Source organism: Dinoponera quadriceps, unplaced genomic scaffold, assembly GCF_001313825.1.
Source record: "Dinoponera quadriceps isolate SergipeBrazil2010 unplaced genomic scaffold, ASM131382v1 scaffold1070, whole genome shotgun sequence".
Taxonomy (NCBI): domain Eukaryota; kingdom Metazoa; phylum Arthropoda; class Insecta; order Hymenoptera; family Formicidae; genus Dinoponera; species Dinoponera quadriceps.
The window spans coordinates 2,451,085-2,473,918 of NW_014555341.1; the positions used below are offsets into that span (position 1 = coordinate 2,451,085).

Below are 22,834 nucleotides of genomic sequence, written 5' to 3' on the forward strand. Positions count from 1 at the left end.
CCCCCCAACTACTCGGGTTCCACACGCGCGAATCGAGCCCGACGTCGTTTCAAAGGCGATAAATTAATAACGGCGCGTAACGCATTTATCGCGCGGCGAAACGAGTGCACCGTAGTGTACGGGGATACAGTCCGCGACTGTGCGGTTCGAACGACGAGCGGTCCCGTTTAACGGCTCGTATTTCTTGCAGGGCCCGTTCAAGTTTTAACTAGTTTTAAAGTCCTCGGACAGTTACTATCCCCCGCCGAAATTTCGGCTATCGCGGTTATACGAAAGCGGACGCTCGTATGGTTCGTCTTTCAGCTCGAGTACGGCGCCACGAAACGACAAACTGAAACTAACGATGATATGCGCAATACGAAACTTTTTCAATAGGATGCTCCGCTCGTCGCCGTTGAGTAACGCGCGCGCAGGAGATGCTTGTGTAACTTACGTAATGGGACAGCGGTCGTGGGCGCGTTTCTTCGTTCGGAGGTAGTATCGTCCGCGCGGCGCCGATAAAAGGGATCGAGTTGCCGGGTAGTCGATAAAAATTAATTAAGATCTCTGCAGTTAATACATATCACAAAGGGGAATGGTTTCCTTCACTCTCCTTTTTTCGTACGAAAGAATCGTAATTTCGAACTTTTCGCTCGGTATTCCGTCGGCCGGATGTCGATATCCAGCTAACGCGAAAGGCAAAACTATCGATATCGGGAATGCTCGGTATTAAAAGCAAAATATCGGTGCCCGCTTCGATCTCGCGAGCGAAAAGGGAACTCCTGACTCCGGCAGCTCTTTCCTGAGCGGACTCGATAAAAATTGCTTTTCATCGAGCGCGATTACCGACGTTCTTCGACAATTACTGCCCGGCTTTGTCCGGGGCGCTGGCCGCCGAAACCGGATAGAAATGGAACGCTTCCGCGCGACGAAAGTCCGGACGACCCACGAGGGAAGTAACGGTTCGACAGGTATTTCCGACAAAGGTTCGAGTAATTGTTTCGGGAGTACTGGCCGGGATCTCTCGCGTGTGCTCGAAGCGACGCAAGAAACCTGGCCGCGCGTCTTCCCGACGGTCTTTTCTTTCATTCGGACGAGAGAAACTCGCCGGAGCGGACGAGCCCGGCGAGTATAATCTCGCCATCGGCGGGTAATCCTAAACGAAAGTCCGCCGAAAACGTCTCGGAAAAGACCTTTCGCCCGGAAACAAGACCGGCTGAAAGTTTCACCGAGCTCAGAGCGAAGGGAGAGAGAGAGAGAAACCTTCGACGCGCAAGAAAGTAGCTCCGCAATTAAAAAAATCAGCTTTATTTATTCGGCCGCGCTTACAGGAAAGGGAAGGAAGCTCGGATTCGTTTCGAGATAACGAGGAAAAATCCGGGAGTTTTTGAGGAGCGGGACGAGAGCGAATTTCTTCCGCGGCCATGCGACTTATCGTCCGAAGGAATCTCTTCGCGAGCGAGTCGTTCTTTCGAACCGTATCCCGTCCGCCTTATCCATCGTTTTCCCATTTCGATTTGACCCTTTATACACTGTCCAGATCCGGATTATGATCGCTTCTGTTTGGTCGCTGAAGAAGTCGATCGTGGTGGCGCTTGTGGCAAATGTCGCTCGTCCAAGTGTTCGACGATCAAAATTCGTCGCGACTCGCACGCGCTGATGATAAGGCGCGCTCGAGAGATTCTACGAATTGAAAGTTCAGAAAGCGCGTATTTTAATTTAGAGATCTCTCAACAGGGAGGCGCGATGAAAGAGAAAAAGAATCCTCTGCGCGGGCAAATCCGAGAATATCCGTTGGGCCGAACATCTGTCACCGTGAAATATTCAACGGAAATGAAAACAGCGTTTACGGACCTCAAAATAGATTAAAAGCGGTAACTGCGTAGAACGCGCGGGCTGAAAATGTCCAGATTGCGGTTTGACGTAAAATAGTCTACGGAAATAATCCACGGAAACTCATTAAAATCCAATTAACGGATCACGAGTTGTTACTTTTCGCGAAATTGCTCGCATATTTATAATTTGATTCGCGTACGTACACCCGCGCATCCTGCGCGCGTAACGAAGTCATCGCAGCGCAAAACGCGAACTTTTTCGACTCGGAGGAGAAACGGGAATTCTGGAAGTTTCGGGTCGATTTCCACACGTACTCGAAAAGTAGAGTGCGTTACGGTAAAAAATTGATGAGATTTGAGCGCGAATATATCACGCATATCGCGGTAATCCGCGAAATTGCTATTTCTACTTGAAACTCGCCGCAGTCGTGCGGATATAATCTTGTAGCGCTTGTTGAGGTTAATTTATAATAATATATATTGCCGCCTTTAAGATAACTGTAGCATAAAATGAGTTTTTCAAGAATTCGTTGAAACTTGTACTCTATATAGATTTAAATATGACTTAATTATTGATACAATTTAATAAATGATCGACCATTCGCAAGCTGAGATATTCGCAACTAAAGACTTTTTATTCCTTGAGGTTTTTATTCCTTGAGGTTAATGTGGTATTTTTAACTTGTATTTTCAATTTCTTCTAAATCATATTTTAATGGAAAACTACCGTGATATTAATATAGAGGACTAATGTAGAAGCATTGTGCAAAAATTTCAGAATCATTGATTATTTTTTGAAAATATATCCGTAAGAAAGAGTTTGGCTAAGATGTTTATTTTCCATTATTCCCTACTTGATTTTGTATCCAATTTTATTAAATTCAAATATTCGCCAACCTGATTACAAAAATATATCTTAAAGTGTAGCCATTTACCGTTCCAGAAAATGGATTCCGAAAGTTTCAATATCGACAGATAAAATAATCGCCAACTGTCAGAATTGAAATCTTCGGAGCTCATTTTTTTCTTTGCAACGTGCAACGTTAAATTAATACACTTTAAGATACACACGAAAAAACAAATTAGTCTTGAATCAACGATAGATTGATTTGATTGAATTTGTATCGATGTATTATTTGCACTCGATTCACGACTAAAAGAGTTTTGCTAAGATGTTTTCTAAGAATATTATAATATTCTTGCTTATATATGAGAATACCTATCATTGATTTAAGACTATTTTTTTCTGTATATATATTTGTAATCAGATTGATAAAAACTTTCATCTGATACCAAAATTGGATATAAAATCAAGTGGGAAAAAATGGAGAATATCTATGGATATTTGGCCGCATTTTTTACAATTTATAATAAATAATACCTGCAATATATGTACACATGTACATATACATATTTAAATATTTACGTCACTTTTTATCATGTGCGCACATCTATTAGCTGAACTGACATACAAATAAAGCATTATTGAGAAAAATAATTAAAAAAGTAATATCTCCGTGTTCGTAATACTGTGTGTAATTGCGCGCACCATTTGATTCGATACGCATATTTTATACGCTTGACAAGTGTGATAACGTGATATATGGGTTGTAGTTTTTCCAATCACTAACTGCGCATTAATTTCTCTCAATTGAGGCCACCATAAATTTTAACAACGGTATGTATGAAACTTATCGTCGGATTCCAGAAGATATTGGTTATTATCTATATATCAACACAAGATCCAATCGTTCCTTAAAACAGCCGTCAACAATGTTATCGCGTTATCGTTGGCTTCTGTTTTCCCTGAAAACGATAAAACCAAACAAGAGATTCCTCGCTTCGCAAAACACGAGCGATGGGAGGCTGAGTATACTAAATTCGAACACATTAATTTGAATTTTGATTTTCGAACGAGAATCTGATTTCAATCGACTAAAATCGAATAAAACACGGATAAAGCTTAATGTCTGTAATTTTCCGTGCGTAATGGACGTACATGCGATTAAGCAACGCGATGTTTTCGCTCGACACGCCACGGCTTCCGCGAATCGCTTTCTGTGTATGGGTCTTTAACGCATATCTCGCACAATCAGTCACGTATACCGCCGCCGGGGATAAATGTTTTTCGACTATTCACGGAAAATCACAAAGTTCGCGAGAGATCGATGTACGACCAGAGAACGAGTGTCCGCGAACACGTGCACATCCTATTATCGTGGTGTTCGTAAACGTGTTCATCCGCGATCTTCCGGCGTTTCCTAAGTGATCGTAACCGCTTGCAAAATTAAATCAGCAAACATTCGGGGCCATACCGTCGTGTAACGGAACAGCAGCTGACACAGGCGGAAACTCGTTTCACCGCAAGAGAAAGAGGGAGAGAGAGAGAGGGAGAGAGAGATTACAACGAAACTAAAATTTCGCAATTCCGTATAAAATCGCGCTTGAAAATTCTGTTTATCGCGTTACTGCTGCGGACGCGATTTCACGTTACAGTGAAATTTTGCGCGTGAACGCGAATCACGCGCGTAATGACCGTCATTCGTTCGTCGATGCGCGCGACGGCGCCCGTCACGCGCGTGTCGACGCGGCGAAAAGGGAGGGAGGGAGGAATAAAAGAGCGGAGAAAATAGGGAAAAATCCGACCTCGGGCGAGTCATTGGGCGGATTTTCCGCGCGCCCGCGCCAACTCGAGCGGAAACGCATTTTCGTCCGCGAGATACGCGTGACATGTGTGCGCGCACGCGCGTTTGTACACACACCAGCTTATCTCCCCTTACATTGGCGTGCCGCATCCTGTTATTACTAATTCTTAAAAAAATGATCGATATCAGCGAGCATGCTAATTATGCGGCGGCGTTTCGTCGCGCGCTTCTGACTATGACTGCGCGCGGCAGATAAACGCAGAGCGCGAGAACTCGTTCGTTATCGTCGCGAGAATTACGCAACCGGTCGCGGAACAACCGCCGAGGAATTTTCACACATAACGTTCAGCGAGGAGAGTGATGCGCGAGATAGATAGATGGAGAGATAGAGAGGAGGGAAGAAGGGAGAGGGAGTGTCACTTTAATGAGATACTGCTTAATTAATGTATCCAATAATTCCGTATTACAAAACATTTAAGTAATCTCGTTGACCGTAAGCAGACGCTGGTGAACGCTCGCCGCCGCATTTAATAGCATTTAGCGACTCCCTTCTCCCGACGATTTACCTACTAATTTCGTTAACGCGCCAACTTGCTAATTCCATTGTGCATGCAACTAATACATTCAACACCTTCCTCACACCGCGCGCGTAATTAACTACGGCACTGGAATTTAAGTTTATCCCTCGAACTCGCGCGCGAGCAAGGGTCTACCTACCGGGAAGAAGTGAGAGGTAGGAGGAGGGGCAGAGAGAGGTAGAAAAGAACTCGATATAAACGCTTAAACTGACGAGAAACTAAATAGAATGGCAAACGTTATTTAAACCGGCCTATCTTATCGCGAGCGCGATATTTCACCGATCTTTCGGTGGTAAAAGACCGTGCGCGGCTTTCGAAATTGGAACCGACCGAGTCAGGAGCGCGACGATTGAAGAAGAACCGACGTGGAAACCGAAGATAGCGAGAGCTCGATTCTCGGTCGCGAGCTATTTAGGCAGAAAGGAGATTGTCGCGGAGATTAATTTCCGTCTACGGCGTGCAACGTCTACGTCGCGGCCTTCACGGTCACCCGGGCGCACGTATTCGCGCACGTACGTCAGACATGAGCCTACGTCAACGAAATCGGCTGTTTCTCGCCGCTAATAACCGGCATCGTTATCTCGACTGATAGGCGACAGGCGGCTAAATCGTGCCCCCAATTCTCCGCGGAGATAGGAAATCTCGCGCAGAATCGGTTCTGTCGTCGACGATTTCTGCACGGTGGACCTCGGCTCGTGCAAATACACGCTTATGTTTCCAATGGGAACGTTTCGCAATGGACCTAATATATTATGCAAAATTCATGTGTGTGTGTGTGTGTGTGTATTGAAAAGTAATGTCCTTGAGAGATATTTCACGACAAAGGGATTATTGCGAGAATTGAGCGGGCGGTTTCGTTGCGCGTCTCTCGTGCGTACGTATGTTTGCGGATTTTCGCGGCAAACCGAGTGATTGTTCACTCAGAGATTTTGAAGAGGATAAAAATTTTCTAAATTTTAACGTATAAACCGATCCTCAAACCCCGGTAATATCCGTTATTAATTTAAATTCCTTGAAAATTCTTATCCAATCTTATTCAAATCCAATCCAATTTAAATTAATAACGAATATTATTAGGATCCAAGGGTCAGTTCGTACGTGGAAACTGAAGGAACACTTGCCGTGTTCGTTTATCCGAGAAAGTGTGGTACATTTCACATACACGATGAACAAAACATTTATTTATTTAATGAAATTTGCTTTATTTATTAATTAAATTTATTTATTTATTAAATGTATTAAATGATAGAACACCCATGTTATACTCTTTACAGCCCAATAAATGTTCTACTCTTTTTATCCCTCTCTCTCTCTCTCTCTCTTTCGCAAAACGATGGGCTCGACAGTTAAAACAACTCGCGGCGTTCGTGACCCCGTAAATAGCTCTTGATTCTGAGTTATCTGTTTTTCGGTTTGCGTGTATCGGGAGATGCAGATGCATCGGGTTTTTCGATAGAATGCAAAAACGGGGTCGCTGCTGCTTCGAAAGTATGAAGAGATGTAAATCAGAATCGAAAAATACCGAATCTCGGAAGCAGTGATATAATTTCGCAAACAAATTACTATCGGAACATTGCTATACGATAGATCGATGATAATGCACTATATACGATATCTCTTCGACAATATCACATATGATGGGAAAAGAGGACGACGGAACGGCGCGAACAAGTGAGCGAGGAATTTTTCACTGCGACCACGAAAGGTGCGAAATGCAATGACGAGAATAGATTCGACGTCGATTTTGAGATCCGCGTGTTTACGCTAAATCGCGAAAAATAATGAAAATTCGGACGTCACAAAAAATCGGAGCGGTATCCGTCGGGAAGAAATGGAGAAAAAAACGGCCCATTGCGATGTCGTGTTGATACGATTTACGGAACTATAAATCGCATTCATTTTTACAATGACAATCGTATATCGACGAGCGGGACCGAATGAGATAACGGAGTTATACGCGAGGATTTCAATTTGGAGTTATCAGGTTTATACTATTTAACTCGGAGCCAGTATATAGATCTCATGCGGGATCCATTGGTCGGAAATGCATTGAGTTTCTCTCTCTCTCTCTCTCTCTCTTTCTCGGCCAATTTCGACTTCAAACGTTATCTTACAGTTCGGAAGTTTCCTTTGAGGTCTGCACGTTATCGAAGCGGAAGAAAAATAAGTTTCCCATGTGCGTCTTTCGAGTTCAAGATAAAAATACTAAAATATGTTTCGAAGATTTAAGAAGTAATCCTCGATGAAAATTGCGTTTTTTCTTTAGATATCACTGCTGGAAAATCGACATGTAGGTGAAATGGGTTTATTGATAATCCGATCGTAACAATCGCCAATCATCGATCAAATTTAACGATTCAACGCGGCGATAAAGAGCGTAAATTTCCTCTTAAAATATTAATCACCACGCTATCTTCAAACTGTCGAGCGGTCGAAATAGAATTTAATTGAAGAGTACAAAGCAGCGCGCGAGACTCTCTTCGTTTCGATATCGAGAGTTTCATCCGCTGCGCGAGAACGGGATTCTCCGTAACTCGAATTTTCGTTCAAATTCACAGTGGCTCGTGCGACGTCGAGCAAGTAAATTTTGCAACTCCAGCTTCGACATCGCGTGGTAATCGAGTCGACGAACAGCGCAGATTATCGTCTGATAGAAGGTAGCATTAAACTTTATCATTTCCGTCTCATCTAAAACGTTGTATAATTCACCTTCGCTGACATTAGCCTTGTTTACATCGCGACGTGAGTCGCGCTACCACTTTGACTTTCAATAAGTCAATTAACAGACACGCAGTATTCTTACTTTAGCTTTACCGTCGGCCACTAATTTATTCGAATTAGAGATCGCCATTACGTGAGCCGAGTTGCAGAACCGTACCTCGAATCGATTTTCCATTCTGCTTTAATAACACTCACTATTAGACGATAATCCGATCTCGTCATCTTTCCGTCTCATCACGATCGTCACGGTCGATTAATTAAACGATACCACTCAGCCGCTAACCGAGCCGGTGATTACATTGGTAGACACCGTTTCATGTGCGAAAGCGAAAATATACCAGAGTCGAAATTTTCTATGTTGAGCTGAAGTATTCTGTAAGTATCGTCGAACTTAAAGGATCGATAGTGAATCTCGAGATATAACACTATGTAGGCTACTATACTATGTTATTGCTGCAAATGGTGATTTATTGCTATTTTCTCCATGTTGCTTGAAACACTTATTCGATGATTATTTAATATCCGATTAACTCCGTCCCTTTTTAATATTTATTCGTAATTTCACTAAATAATGAATCAATTATGTAACTTATTCAACCGCAGATAGAACATGTGCGATAAGCGAATATGAATTAATTAATATTGGTAAAGAAACGATAAACTTTCTTCATTGACAATCCTTTTAATAGAATTGGAGATTTGAAATTCTTAAAAGAACTGAAAAAGAGAGAATTCAAAGACAAAGATAGTAGTCGTCTAAATATGAACAATTATTCAAATACAGATACGGCCATACAAGAAGATTAAAAAAGAAAAAAAATACTTCTCCGCGCGGTCTGCGCCTTCTGGGCGCAGGTGTGCTAGGTAAAAAGGCAAGAAAGAAGGGAAGAAAGCGAGACTCGTTGCGGGCTCGCGGCACTGACCTTGCCCAAATAGCGAAAGCCATAGTCCTCGGCGACCTGCCTGGCCACCTCCTCGCCTCCCTCGATGTGCGCTGCCCACTGGTTGGTGTACGCGCGCGCTCGACCGCCGAGAGTCAGCAGGGCCACGACCGCCAGTCCGAGAATCCGCCGCGTGCACATGATAGCTCTCCTCCTCTGCAGCGACGACGACGACCGTCACCGGCTGCTGCTCCAGTTTCGCCGGCCACCGCTATCCACCACTATATATATCCAGCACCAACACCACCGCCACCGTCGCCACCGCTTCCACCTGCCAGGATAGCAGTGACACAACGGTAACACCACGACGAACACCACGGTCGTTACGACGCACCACGGTTGCCGAGGAGAAAGAGGAGCGTGAGGCCACCCTCTACCCCTCTGTTATTCCTCTTCCACCGCCGTAGGCCGATTCTTCTCGGGAATCTTTCCCCGTCCCGGGGATTCTCTCCCTCGCTGTGCTACACGACGGAACGGCGCACACGAACACACATACGAACACGCTTCTATCTCTCCCACGCAGGCAGAAGCGCACCTGCGAACCGACTGCCGGCGAACGACTGATTCGGCCGCAACGCGTGTAACTCGTTAAATACCGCTGCCGTTGACTCCTCGTCGAGCTATCGTCGCCGTGACGTTGCCGCCACCGCCGCCGCCGCCAACGGGAAGGAGCAGCAGCGGGAGGAGGAGGAGGCGGCGATCGTCAAGTCATGTGGCCGCGAGTGGGGAAGGCGACGAGATGATCTCCGTGATAACGTCGGCCACCGGGGATGCCCGTCGCGAGCGGTCACTGCGGCGATCGTCAACGACCTTCCCGATCAGCGGGCAGCCTCGCCGCGCGGACATCCAACGCGACCTTGCCCTACGCCAACCGCGTCGATTCTCTTTCTCTCCCGAGCCTCAACGTCAGTCCGTCATCGAGCCGTTCTCTGATCCGTTTACTCGCTCGCTCGTCGGATCGTCGATCCTTCCACTCGGTAGGACTTTTCGCGCGACCTGCTCTCGCAACTTCGCCAAGATTCCGCGGACCGTTGTTCCTGGGCTCTCATAGTTCCATCTCCTTGGCTCCTGGTGGTACGCGCTTCCCGAAGGGCGTCCCGTTATTAGGCCGCTTGTTTCCCTCCTCCCAGGCGCTGCACTTTCGCCGCTGCTTTTCGTGAAAAGTTCCCTCGTCGGAAGGGGCGTGAGAAGCGTGAGGAATTTCTCGCGAGTGGTTCAGCCGGCTCTTCTCCCGTCATCAACGCGCCGTTCCTCGCACGTTTGTCATACCTTCCGGATTCCTATCGCTACGTGCCCTTTTCTTCGGCTGTCAGAAAAGTTCCCTCGGATAAGCGACCCTTCTCGCACGCATCTCAATTCCGCCGGTTTCCTCCTGTCGAGTGTCCGATCAGCCGTTACGAAGGTGCCCTCATACTCTCGACGTTCCCTCGTGCGCTCTTTCCCCGCTTCCGGACATGAACGAGTCCACGCCTTTCTGGTCCTCCGCAAAACGCTCTCCTCGATCGTTTCCTTTCGTTCTGCGATCTCGTTTAGCGCCTCGCTCTTTGGCAGTCCGCGTTTTTTCTCTTGTCGTCCCTCTCTCTCGGTTGAGCAACCTCGATGGAATTCCCGTTAGAGCGGAGTCTTCTCCGTTTGCTACCGATACCGTGAAATCTCCGAACGGGAGTTAGGGGAGAATGCCGCTCTCTGGCCGAAAGGAAACGCAAATTCGGCGAGACGCAACTTTTCAGCCCTGTCCGGGGCCTTGGCGAAGAAGAAGTGAGCGAACGGCCAGCCACTCGCGAACGAGGTCACGCCGCGCAGCTGACCGAGAGGTCGATCACGTCACCACCGAGCGCCGCATACTCCCTTGGACGCACCGCGACCGACCAGTCGTTGCCGCCAAAGTTCGACCGGGGGATGCCTTCCGCCTGCTGCTGATCTCCAACTGCAAATGGTGTCGGGATAAGTTGATTAGCCGATCAAAATTCTCAACAGGCTTCGGCCGGCGTAGTTGAACTTTCAACTTCGTAAAGCTTTGTCCGCGGGAATTAGCTCCGAGCAACTTTTCCTCTACGCTTCGTATAATCCGCGCGCGCCCACGCTCTCGCCGAAAGATCGAGAGCTTAGGTTTTCGATCGGTGAATTTTGATTTTCGCCGCGAAAATGCGTGGAGCGAGTCGCCGAGCAGCCGACGCCGTTTGAGAAAATTAATTTCAAGGAAGACTCGACGGTTCGAAGCCTTCGGAGGCCTTAGCATGACGGACGTTTGGAAATACTGATGCTATCGCAAGTCCCTTCCTATCTCTCGCTGATATCGTAATACCTACTCTCCATCGCCAACGAAACGGCGTATCACCAAGGACATGCGCTTCGCATTATCGTCACGTTTGAGGAACGTTCCGGGCCAGTCAGCGTTCTCACGCGGAAGGAAAAAGAAGTCTTCAGCCCGGTATTCACCGTCGAGCGTCGGTTTACGACGATTACGGCAGAACAGTCGTTTCCTGCACGACCGAAATTGCATTCGCCGTGCAACCTGACCGATTCTCCCGTTATGAGTCAGCGCTAATTTTGTTTTTCTATGGAAGCCCCCCGTCCGTCGCCGCAAACGAGCGCGGCGTCGTCGTTACGTAATTCTTAACGACTGTTCGTCATTAATGCAGCGCATATATAAGGTATCCGCAAAGGTCGAGGCCAATGTGTTAAGGAGGTCGAGTAGATGAAAAAAGTTCCTGTAAATTTTTGTCCAAAAACGCTTTATTAAAATGTTATTAACGTTTAAAAATTTACTAGAGGAATTGTTTTCATCGAAACACGTCTTCGAGTGCAGTTTTTATATGATGGTGTGAAGGAATGTATGTGAGTTTCTTAATTAACGTTTTATATAATATCATTATCAACAATATTGATTGTCCTTCTTACTAGATTGTTTTACTAACAGCAATTAATTTTAAGGCTCTTTCGAGATCAATTAGAACAGTTTTCCTTTTTCGTTCTCGTAGATATAGAAGCAAATGTAAACCTTATATCGCGAATATGCAGCTTTTTCTGGTTTTCTTCGGACTCTTGCGATTATTTTTCTGTATCTGTAGTATCATTTAAACGTAATATAGAGTCATATTATTATGATACAATACTTGCACAAACATGTACAAAATTATATGATGCTTGCGCATTTGCATATTTATGCATTCGACTCTGCTACTTAAATTGCTCAGCTTTGTTTGTTTCCTTTATAACTCCATTTCGATATCAGCCAGACTCCGCGGTTTTTTGTCAATATTTTCAATACTTCTCTAGTCGGTTCATAAGTTATATAATATTTTACGCTTTCTATTATGTAATCGTATATAATTTTTTTATGTTTATATAAATAAATAAATAAAAGAAATAGAGCAGAAACAATTCCCTCAACGTTGGATCGAACGCGATCACTTGACTTCCTAGGTCACCAGATTTAATGCTTCTTGACTTCTATTTATGGGGCCACGCGAAACAGTTGGTTTATGAGAATCTGATAGAAACAGAAAACCAGCTTTGGGAGTTTATTCAAGATCCATTTACTATTATTTCTAATGGGAATATTCGGAACAGTTTGACAATCATTAGTTCAACGAATGGAAGGCTGCATTCTTGCGGAAGGAAGAATCTTCGGATATTTATTATAATTATTGCAACTGAAAAAATCCGTGTATAGATCAAGACGCGTAAACTATTCCAAGTCAGCGATTCGTATAACGAGTTACAAAGAAAAATTCTGCCCCTAAATCTTTGAACGTTTGTAACTTTTTAATGAAGCATTCTCGGACATAAATTTTTATTCATGTATACCGAACGCATTAGCATATTATATAAGTCTGGTCTCGACCTTTGCAGACAACCTGTATATTATTGAGTTATTTGCGTCCATTGCGATTCTCGTACACGATACTTTTGAAGAACTTTCCTTACGTAACGTGCTTCCTGCGCCCAGTGAAGTCAATCCATCAGTCGTGCGAGCGCAGATTAAATCTAATACATGAATTCGCGATTCAAGCGCATCGAGTGCGATTGTGTTATTCGCAATGGAGACACAATCTTCTATAATCGCTGCAGCGTCACGCGATCGCGCCGTCGAATAGCATTGATTTTCTCGGCGTTTCCCGAGAACACGAGTGAGTGTGATAATTAATATTAATTTTTGCCTACGTACGCGCGACAAGCTGCGCTCGCGTATACATTAATCCAAATGATTTGCGAGCACACGGTTGAATGATTCGGCGAAGAATTCGCACGCCGAAAACACGTAATGTTCCCCTTCATTGATTTTCGCACACAGAAAGTGCAAGATTCAAGTAAAATAATTATTCCGATACTCTTTAGCAAATTTTTACTTAGATCGAGTAAATATTTTACTTGGATAATTTATTTGGGAAATATTTTACTTTGATCAAATAAGTATTACTTGATCCAGTATAAATTTTCTAAATAGTATTAGAATAATGATTTACTTGCCCAAGTCGAAATTTTGATGTTACTCTTAAGAATAGTTTGCGCCTGCTTAGACGGCCTATAGACTAATAAAAACTTATTTTGACCATATTGACACTTTTTAACTTCTCCCTTGAACCTTTAATTCTACAGATCGAATTTTAATGCTACCTCCGGAAATCTAAGACATCATCAAAGTCTTACCCAAAAAGTAGGGATTATATTATCTCATTAAAAATTGAAATTGAACTTATTTTGCTATCTTAGCTCTTATTATATTGTAGAATTAAACATAGTTTAATATAGGACTAAAATTTTAACTCGGGCGAATTTAATACTTTTTTCCTGTGCAATCTCTGAGTGACGTTCGCGGAACGTCATTTATATTGATCGCACGTATTAGTGCAAACAAATCGCACTGGTGCATTTTAATCGCGTCCTTAATTATTTGAAAAACTCGTCAAGACAGCTCTCCGTGTAGCAGATGTAACTCGTCGCAATCGGTGCATCGTTACCGTCATGAAACCCGTATCCAATTATCGTAATATCGCGACGCGATCTAATTTCTCCCCGCGGCGAAGCGGAAGCACGTCGACACGTTCCCGACGTGTTCCGTTCGGTACAGCAGCGCGAGTCGATTCGCAGGATCCGAGAACCTGGTTAAGCCCACCTCATATCGTCCGAAGAAGTCGGAATCATGTTCGAACGGCGTCAATGGCCCTTCGCGTGTTATTAGCGCGTCTGCTGCAAACCGCTGCAGTGAAATGAAGATACTCGCAAGTTCGCATTATCGTCGCATTCAAAGGATCTGCCGTCAGTCTCTGGAAAAAGGACTCGGCATCGGCTGGTCTAGACGAGCAGAGACGAACGGACAGACAGACGGACAGTTGCAGACCGCGTCATGCCCTGAGGAAATTGCATTCGCGAGTTGGTCTTCCACTAACCTCGTTCCCCACCCCCGGTCCGTCACCCCCGTTCCTTTCGTTCCCGCTGTAGCCAGTTCCGCTCTCTCCGTGATAAAGAGAGAATAGAAAAGGGTTGCTAGAGAAGTGAATTAAATTTAAGCCAACTCGCGTCCTATCCAACTATCCCTCTCCTCATCCCGACGCCGCCCTTTTCCTCCTCACAATCCTCTCGCACTTTGTGCCGGGCTTCTCTTTGTCGTGCCGTCCTCTTCATAGTCGAGAGAGAGTATGTGACCAGCCGACCGGCCGACCTACCGACCAGCCGAGACGGCAGCGATAGCCGTTTTTTTAATTTCGAGATAAAAGAGGGTAAAAATGCCCTTCGAAGAAAGATGGTTCGAGGATAGGTCAATCAAGTCAGTTACATGTTCCACTGGCGAGGAGCATTCTTCTTCGCACGATGGGCTCCTCCTGTCGCTGAGCGAGAGACGTGGCTGAACAAAAATACGCAGCAGGTCATCGGTCCGTCTACGTCAAGTAATAAGCACCTGTGTGTTAGAAAATGATCTGTCGACGAAATCGTCTTCGATAATGTGACGGCTGAACCTTTGCTGAACGCCCACTCGACCCCGGAAAGGATACTCGCGATACTCCTGTTTCGGTAACGGAGAAGCGAAGGGAACAAACGGAATTTCAGAGCCTTAATTTGAAACTTATACACTGAAAAACCCATTTAATTCAATCAACTAAATTCTTGTTTGATTATGGGCAAACAAATTTTTTGATTGTAATAACCAAAGCTTGGTTGTCTAAACCGAAGGTTTGGTTCTCTGAAGTTTCAGAGGTTTCGAAGAATCAAATCTTTGGTTCAGAAAAATAAACCTTGGTTCTTATAACAAAAAATTTGCCCATAGTCAAACGAGAATTTAGTTGATTCAACTAAATGGGTTTCTCAGTGTAGTCACGCTAAGTATTGCCAAGTTCCAAATTTAACTTTGGCCAAATCTTTACCGACGACAAACTTTAACGATCTCTGCGGGGCGTTATTACGTATTAATCAGCACGCGAATCGCCACCCTCGCACGAGAATTACACGCCGGGCTTCTCGTGTCCGCAGTTATTAACCATGTCTATAATACTTTTAGCGCTACACGCAAAGTATAATATTTCGGCAGCCGGGTCGGCCGGTCTGTCGGTTATGTGGCATAATAGAGAGTAATGAAGACACAGCGCGCTATTCGAGCGAAAGTTAGACGGTTGGTTTCAGGCGAGAAAAACGAGCGACGCGGGATTCTCCGGGCCCCAGCTCGGAGTTGCGGATATTTATTTGGAAGGGCGGCACGCGTCCGTCCCGCGCCCTTAACGATTCGTTTCCCCAGGTTCATCTCCGCTCCCAACTTCAGCGAATATTTAATCCGAAATCGCGCGATTCAATTTGCACCGGGGATTTAACGGGGCAGATTATGGAGATTGGCCCGTTACAATGAGCAGTCTTGAGGGATATGTAGCATTACGATAAAAGTAAAAAATTTTTTTGGTAGACTGCTCCTGAAAAATTATAAAGAATGAATATATATTGAGCTATGAGGAGCCAAAGTACGGATATATACTATAATGCGATTTAAATATTAATATTGTCAGTATTAATATTATTGTGGGAAGACGAAATTGTCCGGAAAATCGAGAGGTCCAAGTTCGGCTCCTGGCTGAGATTGAATATTTTTCGCAACATGAAGTAGAATAAAATAATAATAAAAAGTAATAATAATAGGTAGTAGTAAAGAATAATAAGTGGAATAAAAAATTGATTACTAATTAATTTAACAACTAGGTAAGAGTTTTTGAAGGATTTGCATTTACAATAATATCACTATGAGTCAAGGATAGGTTTTAACAGCGCTATCATCCAGTCGCCGGAACAAAAAAGTGAAATAGTGACTGCTTCTTAGCAGAAAAGATGACAAGTGACCTCTCAGACATCAAAATAATGACCAAACGTGACATTTTTTGTTAAATTTTGAGAGTAACCCAAGCCATTTAAGTAAAACAGTAATTTTTACTCTTATCATCCCAGATTTGTCTTTGGAAAACTTTACATACAGCAAGATTTTTTCATAGTACGGTATGAAAGTTTATAGCAAAGAAAGACTAAAGGCATGAACGATATAATATGGATACTAAGATAAAGAACTAGTACTTAGTGAGCAAGCGGTAATCGGCAGCAGATAAAACGATAATTATATATATATATATATATATATAAATGCCTATATTATACAAATTTAACGGCAAGAAAAATGTAATTATATAGTGAGCCGTCTTGGACGATAATGAGTTTTAGTGATTTCTCAAGAGAAAGTGACAAATGATAACTTAAGTGAGTGGGGGACAGCACTGATTTACGCGCGGAAGGTTGTTTTACCGCATATGTTTGTCCGAGAATATTCAAAATATTATTATACGCTGAACAATTTTATCTTTCCATAATAATATATTAATATTGACAATATTAATATTTAAATCGTATTATAACATCCTTTAGCTGCTCATGGCCCAATATATTCGTTTTTTAATTTTCTAAAATCTCACTTTTTCCCAGCTTCCATCCTTCTCCGATTTATCGTTCCTCTCAGAAATTATTTAATTTTTTAAATGAAAATACAGATCGCCACATCATCATTTCGGGCACGATAATCCGGCTGATACTCGAATTGCGAACGAAAGCTGACGTGATCAAAAGAGAGTCTGCAAAAACGCATTAAAAACAATATCGACAAATGGAACGGCATGAAAAATAATAGATCGATTGCGGATTATTGTTAATGGACAGTAATGGAAGCAGGTAATCAGAACGGAGGATTCGTGTATATTTTCCTGGAAATTTCTGGGACATCCGGGGAACAGACACGAGCGCGTATCTATTTTCCGCGTGTATATATTCGCGATGCTTTGTTAACGGAAGAGCGTCGAGAGATGAATTCGCTTCCGGTTACACACGGAGGCGGCCTCGCGTATCTCGTTACAGATTTTAGTTCTCGAAACGACGACGACGACGACGAGGATATCACTGACGTACATCTCGATATTACGGAAAAGCGTTGCCAAGCCGTTGAAGCAAGATGGAGAAACACCCGGTCGCTCTATCGCGAAAGATATTATTCTCACTGCCTGATTTCGCGCGTCTTCATCAACAATGCGTCGCGAGTACAGAGACAAGGTGACATCGACGGGATCTAACAATCGGTTGCAAACTCCGAAAGAATCGCTGCGATTCCGCGCGAAGAACATTTAGATCTGTATTAACAATCGTTAATATTTGAAACTTGTCTCACGTGAGATACCTCAGATCTGAATTTAGAATTAGATCGAAATTTTTCTCTCGAATCTCATATAATGTCGAAATTTTAGTTCTACGCGAAGATTCTTCGACGAATCTGACGTCACTTCGGGGATCTACATTCATCCCGAAGATCTACCGAAATCTAGAATTTCTCTTCGACGGAAATAAATGGCGATTCGTCGCGACATAACGATTTCGTTAAAGTGGAGCGATGTCAAGGTCGTCCTGGTAACTGAAAGCGACCGGGGTCAGGTCATCTGATCCCGCTCGCTTTCAGGCGGACTAAGATACGTCCGCTCGAGTGTGTAGTTCATCGTAACGAGAAAATGTTGGCCGAGTGTAAGCAGAAACCGACTGGTTCGACCTGCTCGTCGAGGTAGAATGTCGGATATGAACCCGATGCCTGGATGGAACTGCGACAGTGTATCTTTCGGTAAAATTTCCAGTCAACTTACCTACTTACCTCGCGGGAAAATTAACACCGAGAGCCGACTCGATCTACGAAATTTGGATATTGAGCCCGAATTTGCACGAATTTGACTTCGAAGTTGCAAATTGGCGTTACGCTACGCAGCACTTTCAATCAGGCTTCCTCCTAACGGCTTTCTAATTTGGAACTCGCATCAGCGGAGCGTCGAACGTGTACTCGGGAAATCCTCATCGAGGTAAATATCTCTAGGATTTATCTGAAAGCGCGTCTCACACGACGCGTAGGGTGCGCGCGCGCACCAAGCGTGCAAGCGCGTCTGGGGAACGTGGATAATCGCAGGGAAGAGTCGTGATCTCGTCCGTGATCGAAAATCGCGTTTCAGCCTCGGCTGCGATGCAATCGAACGAAATTACTTTCCCGATCGCGTATACCGCGAAACTCGGGGAAATACACGCGCGCGGCCGCAATAAAGAGATTGGCGTATGCCGCGTTTTGCGAGCGAATTTATTTTCTCCCGGACCGCTACGCGCGCTCGCGATCGGTAAACACCGCGTTGCAAATTAACATCGCTCCATGAAACCCGGGCTCGTTCCCTCCCTCAGGAGAAACGGATATTTTTCGATAAGCGAATATTTAATTGAAACTAGTACGGCGTCGATGTGCGCGAAATATGAGATTTAAGCCGTTATAACTTTTGCGAGGTGCGTTCTCATTTAGGGAGAGAAAGTGGAAGGAAGAGAGAAACTGAATAATTACTGTGAATTCATAAGAATTAATTGAGAAAAAGGAAATGTTACACATTTTAATTAAAAAGAGAAGAAAGTGGAAACTGAATGTGGAGAACGTAGAGATCGCTGGGAAAATCATGCGTGTTTTATTTTTAATCGATTAATAAACAGTGAGTCTCTCTCTCTTTCTCTCTCTATTTACCTATTCCTATCTCCGTTACTTTCAAGTTTTATGATTTGTTTTCTGTCGCGCGCTCCGTCTTCTGCAGAAGCTTGTAATAAAGAATATTACTGCTTGCAATATATTGATATTGACAAAGAGTACGTAATAAAGTATACTACGTACATAGAGGGTATCCGTAACAGCACTTCGGATCCGCTTCTTCCATTTCTGCATTTATTGCCGCTGTTATTTGCAATATCGTTTATTACGAATCTGCGAATTGTTCCCGATGATTGTCTCTCATATTTGCACGTGACATCGCGCTCTGTCTAGGATGTTTGCGTTAGATATTAAATGGAGGATAAAAGCGACGTTATGAAAACAGCATGGAAAGTAAATAAAACACTTTTCAGACGCGACCTCCTTTGTCGTCGCAGAGGAGTCTCCGATCGTTGCTCCAGTAAAAAATCGCGAGTCGCGTCGAACCTGCCTGAAATGAACTCCCGGGGGTATGCCGATGAGCTCGCGCCACTGCGGTACGAAATGTCCCCCGGCATTATGCACGGTCGTCTACGATAAATAAAGCAAAAGCGCCTGCATATTGGAGGAGACGCGGCGGATCTATAGAGGTCGGATAAACGACTATGCCTATATACACGAAGGACTGTTAAAAATTAAAGCGCCATCCGATGCGCGTGAAGGTCGACGCACGTGACGCGCGCGTCCCGTGACGTCACGTGACGCGGGAAGAGCGCGCGTGCGACTTCTCTCACCGCGGGCGTAAACAAGCCTTATATGCTCCGATCCTGAATAACGACCACATTCCCACGAGGTCGTGCGACGAGCCTTTGACCTTCATGCCGTCGTGTAACGCTACACGTGGAGATCTTTCCGTCGCGGGACGATAGCCGGGGCGTTTACGCGAGGAAAATCCGCGCATAAAATCACCTGGCATCGGCGCGCGACCTTCGCTGAAAATCAGCGTCACGGTCTCGGGAGAGAGGCTGTCTAACGGTTTCTCGCACCTCGCGGAGGTAGCGACGGAGCAAGATCACGTGACGATTCGCTGTGCCGAACAGGCAACGAGGCTAGCTGACTGGCCGGCTGGTTCGCGTGGACGTGACCAAGTAAACATAAATAAATACAGAAATTCGCTCACCGTCCACACTCGTCGGATATCGCCGCCGCCGGCTGAGTCTCTCTTCTCGGCCGACGCCTCGCCGCTCCAGAAAGAACGCGGAAGAAGACGAGAGGACGTGCGGCTGCTACACCCAATTGCGACGAGTGGAACTTCTCGCGGATCCTGCTGTTTGCGAATTCGATGATGGCGCCCGATCGCGTAGCCTCGCGGCCTGTCCCGTCGTCTTCGTAATAACCACCGCGTGCCAGACTACCAGGCGTCGTCGCCAATAACCACACCGAGTGAACCGTCCGCCGCGATCTCACACCCACGACGGAGCACGGATGACTGACTGGTAGACGGTCGGTCGGGTTGCTCCCGCCGTGCCTTTACTTCCCTCTCTCTCACTCTCCCGCTGTCTGTCCCTCTCCCTTCGCTCCCCTTGCCCCCTTCGCCCGAGCATTTCGCTACGACTCCGACCCGCCGCGGTCCATCCCCGCCACTGACGGTTCCGAACGCCCCCGCTGCACCTTTCCTTGTCTCGTGACGTTATGCAGCGTAGCTTCGCTCTCTTTCGATCCCGGTGCCGTCTCCCTTTCTCTTGCCCGTCCTCCAAACCCCCTCGATCTCGCTCGGTCTCTCTCGGTCTCCCTTCATTCCCTTCGGTCTTTCCACCGTTTCTCTCTCGGTTCCTCTGGGTCTCTCCCGCCAGCATGCTGTGTGCGATCTCTCTTCCTCTTGTTCGCCAGGTGAAAGCATGAGCGAGACGTCGAATGAGAGAATGAGCGAGTAAGCGAGCGAGCGAGCGAACTCGACGGAGATGCCAGTGTCGGAGCAGCGCAACCAGATCCACGGCTTTGATTTTCTTTATTCCAGTTCGCTCGGTTTCTCCAACATTTGCCCGTAGACTTAGACCTAGCACGCGATCCTTCGCCCTGTCGTCTGAGGGGGGGGGGGGATCCCTTTTAATCTTCTTTCAATTTTTCATCACGGTCCTTCCGGCACTCCGATTTTTCGCCCGGAGCTTTGCTCCCGCGTGTGCGCTCTTTTTTTTTTATTTTAATGGCTTCCTAGCCGCGAGAGATACGGTCTTGTTGACCGACCATGCAAAAATACGAGATGAAGATATGTAGGTCAGTGCCGGTAAATGGGGTGTTTTAATATTTGGATACGCGGCTGAATTTTTTTCGGTGTGTATTTCCATTTTTATTTTCCGTCGTGTCGATATCTCTTATCGGGGAGAACGTGCGGTTTCTTTATTGGAATAATTATTTTGCTGTAATGTCACGCAAATTCCCCCGCAGAATGCAAATAAAGATTTATCTGACAGTTCGCGTTGTAGAATATTGGAGAGGCAGTTAAATTTATTGACCTACAAAACGAGGGCCTGATATCGTCGAACCTGGAAATATATCATTTGGCGTCGACTCCTTTTTTTTCTCTCCAGAAATAATGTCATTACGAAAATGATCGTAATCAGTGGAAAAATACGAATAAAAATGTACGCGACAATGTGGATATTACATATAATTCCTGGAAATCCAATTTATCGGAGTACTTGATCGCTCACGATTCGATAGATTTCAGAAATGAACTTTTATTCGCCATCGCCGTTATTTATCACTGGCGATATTCATTCCGCGGATTATTGAGTAAGGAAGCGCACGCAAGGGAAACTTCCGCGGCAAATTTTGGAACAGGGTCAAAGTTGGCACTATAATATCATTAACCTACTAACTGTTAATGCCAACTAATTCAATGACGAAAACATTTGCGCTGCAATTCGAAGCGGAGAATTATGCAAATGTCGGCAGCTATATTTTCCGACTCACGCTTGCTTCATTGTTTCATACTGATTGAAAAGATCTACTTCCACTTTTGAAGTAATTCGAGCGACTCGGACGTCGGTAATGATGTCAAAAGTTAGGGAAGATTCAATGTGTCCGGTCGCACAAATGTAACAGTTATGTAACAGTCTCTCGACGTTCGTCAAGAATTCCATGTCTAACGACCGTACTTCGGATTAACGTTCACCGTATTGAAACGGCTATTGATGTCGTCATGTGTCAGACCGACGATACATCAATCACTTCGTCCATTCGGATTTCTTCCCTCGCGCGATCATCACACAGGGTCCTCGATGGCGCTCGGACAGTCCTGGGAGTTCCGGCACGAATTCATTTCTTCCCTCTCTCACCCCTCTCTCCTCATTGATCCTCCTCCTCTGTAGCTGCTCTTCTGGATACATAAACTCGCAAGTGCATCTGATCTACTCCAGCGAAACTTTTAACCAGTGGAACGGAAAGCGGTGTCTCTCTCGTCATTGTCACCGCCAAGTCATGAACACAGCATTCTGCTTGCATCCACGTGTCGAAGGAGAGGCGTTTTAAATTTTATCGCTGTGTTTGCATCCGTACTCGAGAGGCACGCGAACAAGGGCACCGCCAGTCTTTCGATCGGCCCTGGTAGTTGCGGCACGAACACATCCCTTCCACGTCTCTCTCACCTTGCTCTTTCTCCTTCTACCGCTTGTTCTTCCTCTACATACGTGCACGTATGTACAAGTAGTACCGACGATACGAGAGCCTTTTTCTCTCTCTCTCTTCCCTTTTCCTCTCCTTCTCTCTTCCTCTGCCTAGGACCATCCAACATCCATCTCCTGTCCTCTTCCTTCTTCTCCTGCTCTTCCTCTTCTCGTTCTCTTTCCCTCTCTCTTTCTACCACATATATTCTCCTCTTCCATGCTTCCATCCCGATTTATCCGTCTCTGTTTTTCTTACCCGCAAAGGTATTTCAGTGTCGAAGAAGCGACGATATCGGAGGGGAATGCTAAGCACCGAGTGCGTATTCCGATAGAGTGAATAGGAAGTTGCACCCCTCGTTCTTCCTTCCTCCTTTTTCACAGCCGACGACTCCTCTCGGATCTGTATATGCTCCATCTCTTTCTCTATGTACGTATGCACCTTGTATATCGGCCGGGACAGCTTAATCGACGCGACG

At 45.2% G+C, this 22,834-nt stretch overlaps 2 protein-coding genes across 3 annotated transcripts in view; one reads left to right on the forward strand and one right to left on the reverse strand.

Annotated features, from left to right (window-relative positions):
• The window catches only part of LOC106743879 (furin-like protease 1), a 293,482-nt gene extending 273,321 nt beyond the window's left edge, over positions 1 to 20,161 (reverse strand). For both annotated transcript variants that reach the window (XM_014618108.1, XM_014618109.1), the window contains exons 1-2: positions 19,874 to 20,161; positions 8,682 to 10,626 (exon numbers count right to left, since the gene is read on the reverse strand). In XM_014618108.1, the coding sequence (XP_014473594.1) occupies positions 8,682 to 8,840 (159 nt within the window). In that variant the 5' untranslated portion in view covers positions 8,841 to 10,626; positions 19,874 to 20,161. The remainder of the gene's footprint in view (positions 1 to 8,681; positions 10,627 to 19,873) is intronic.
• Positions 1 to 22,834, forward strand: part of LOC106743882 (acetylcholine receptor subunit beta-like 1) — a 118,543-nt gene that overhangs the window by 70,422 nt on the left and 25,287 nt on the right. The window lies entirely within an intron of this gene.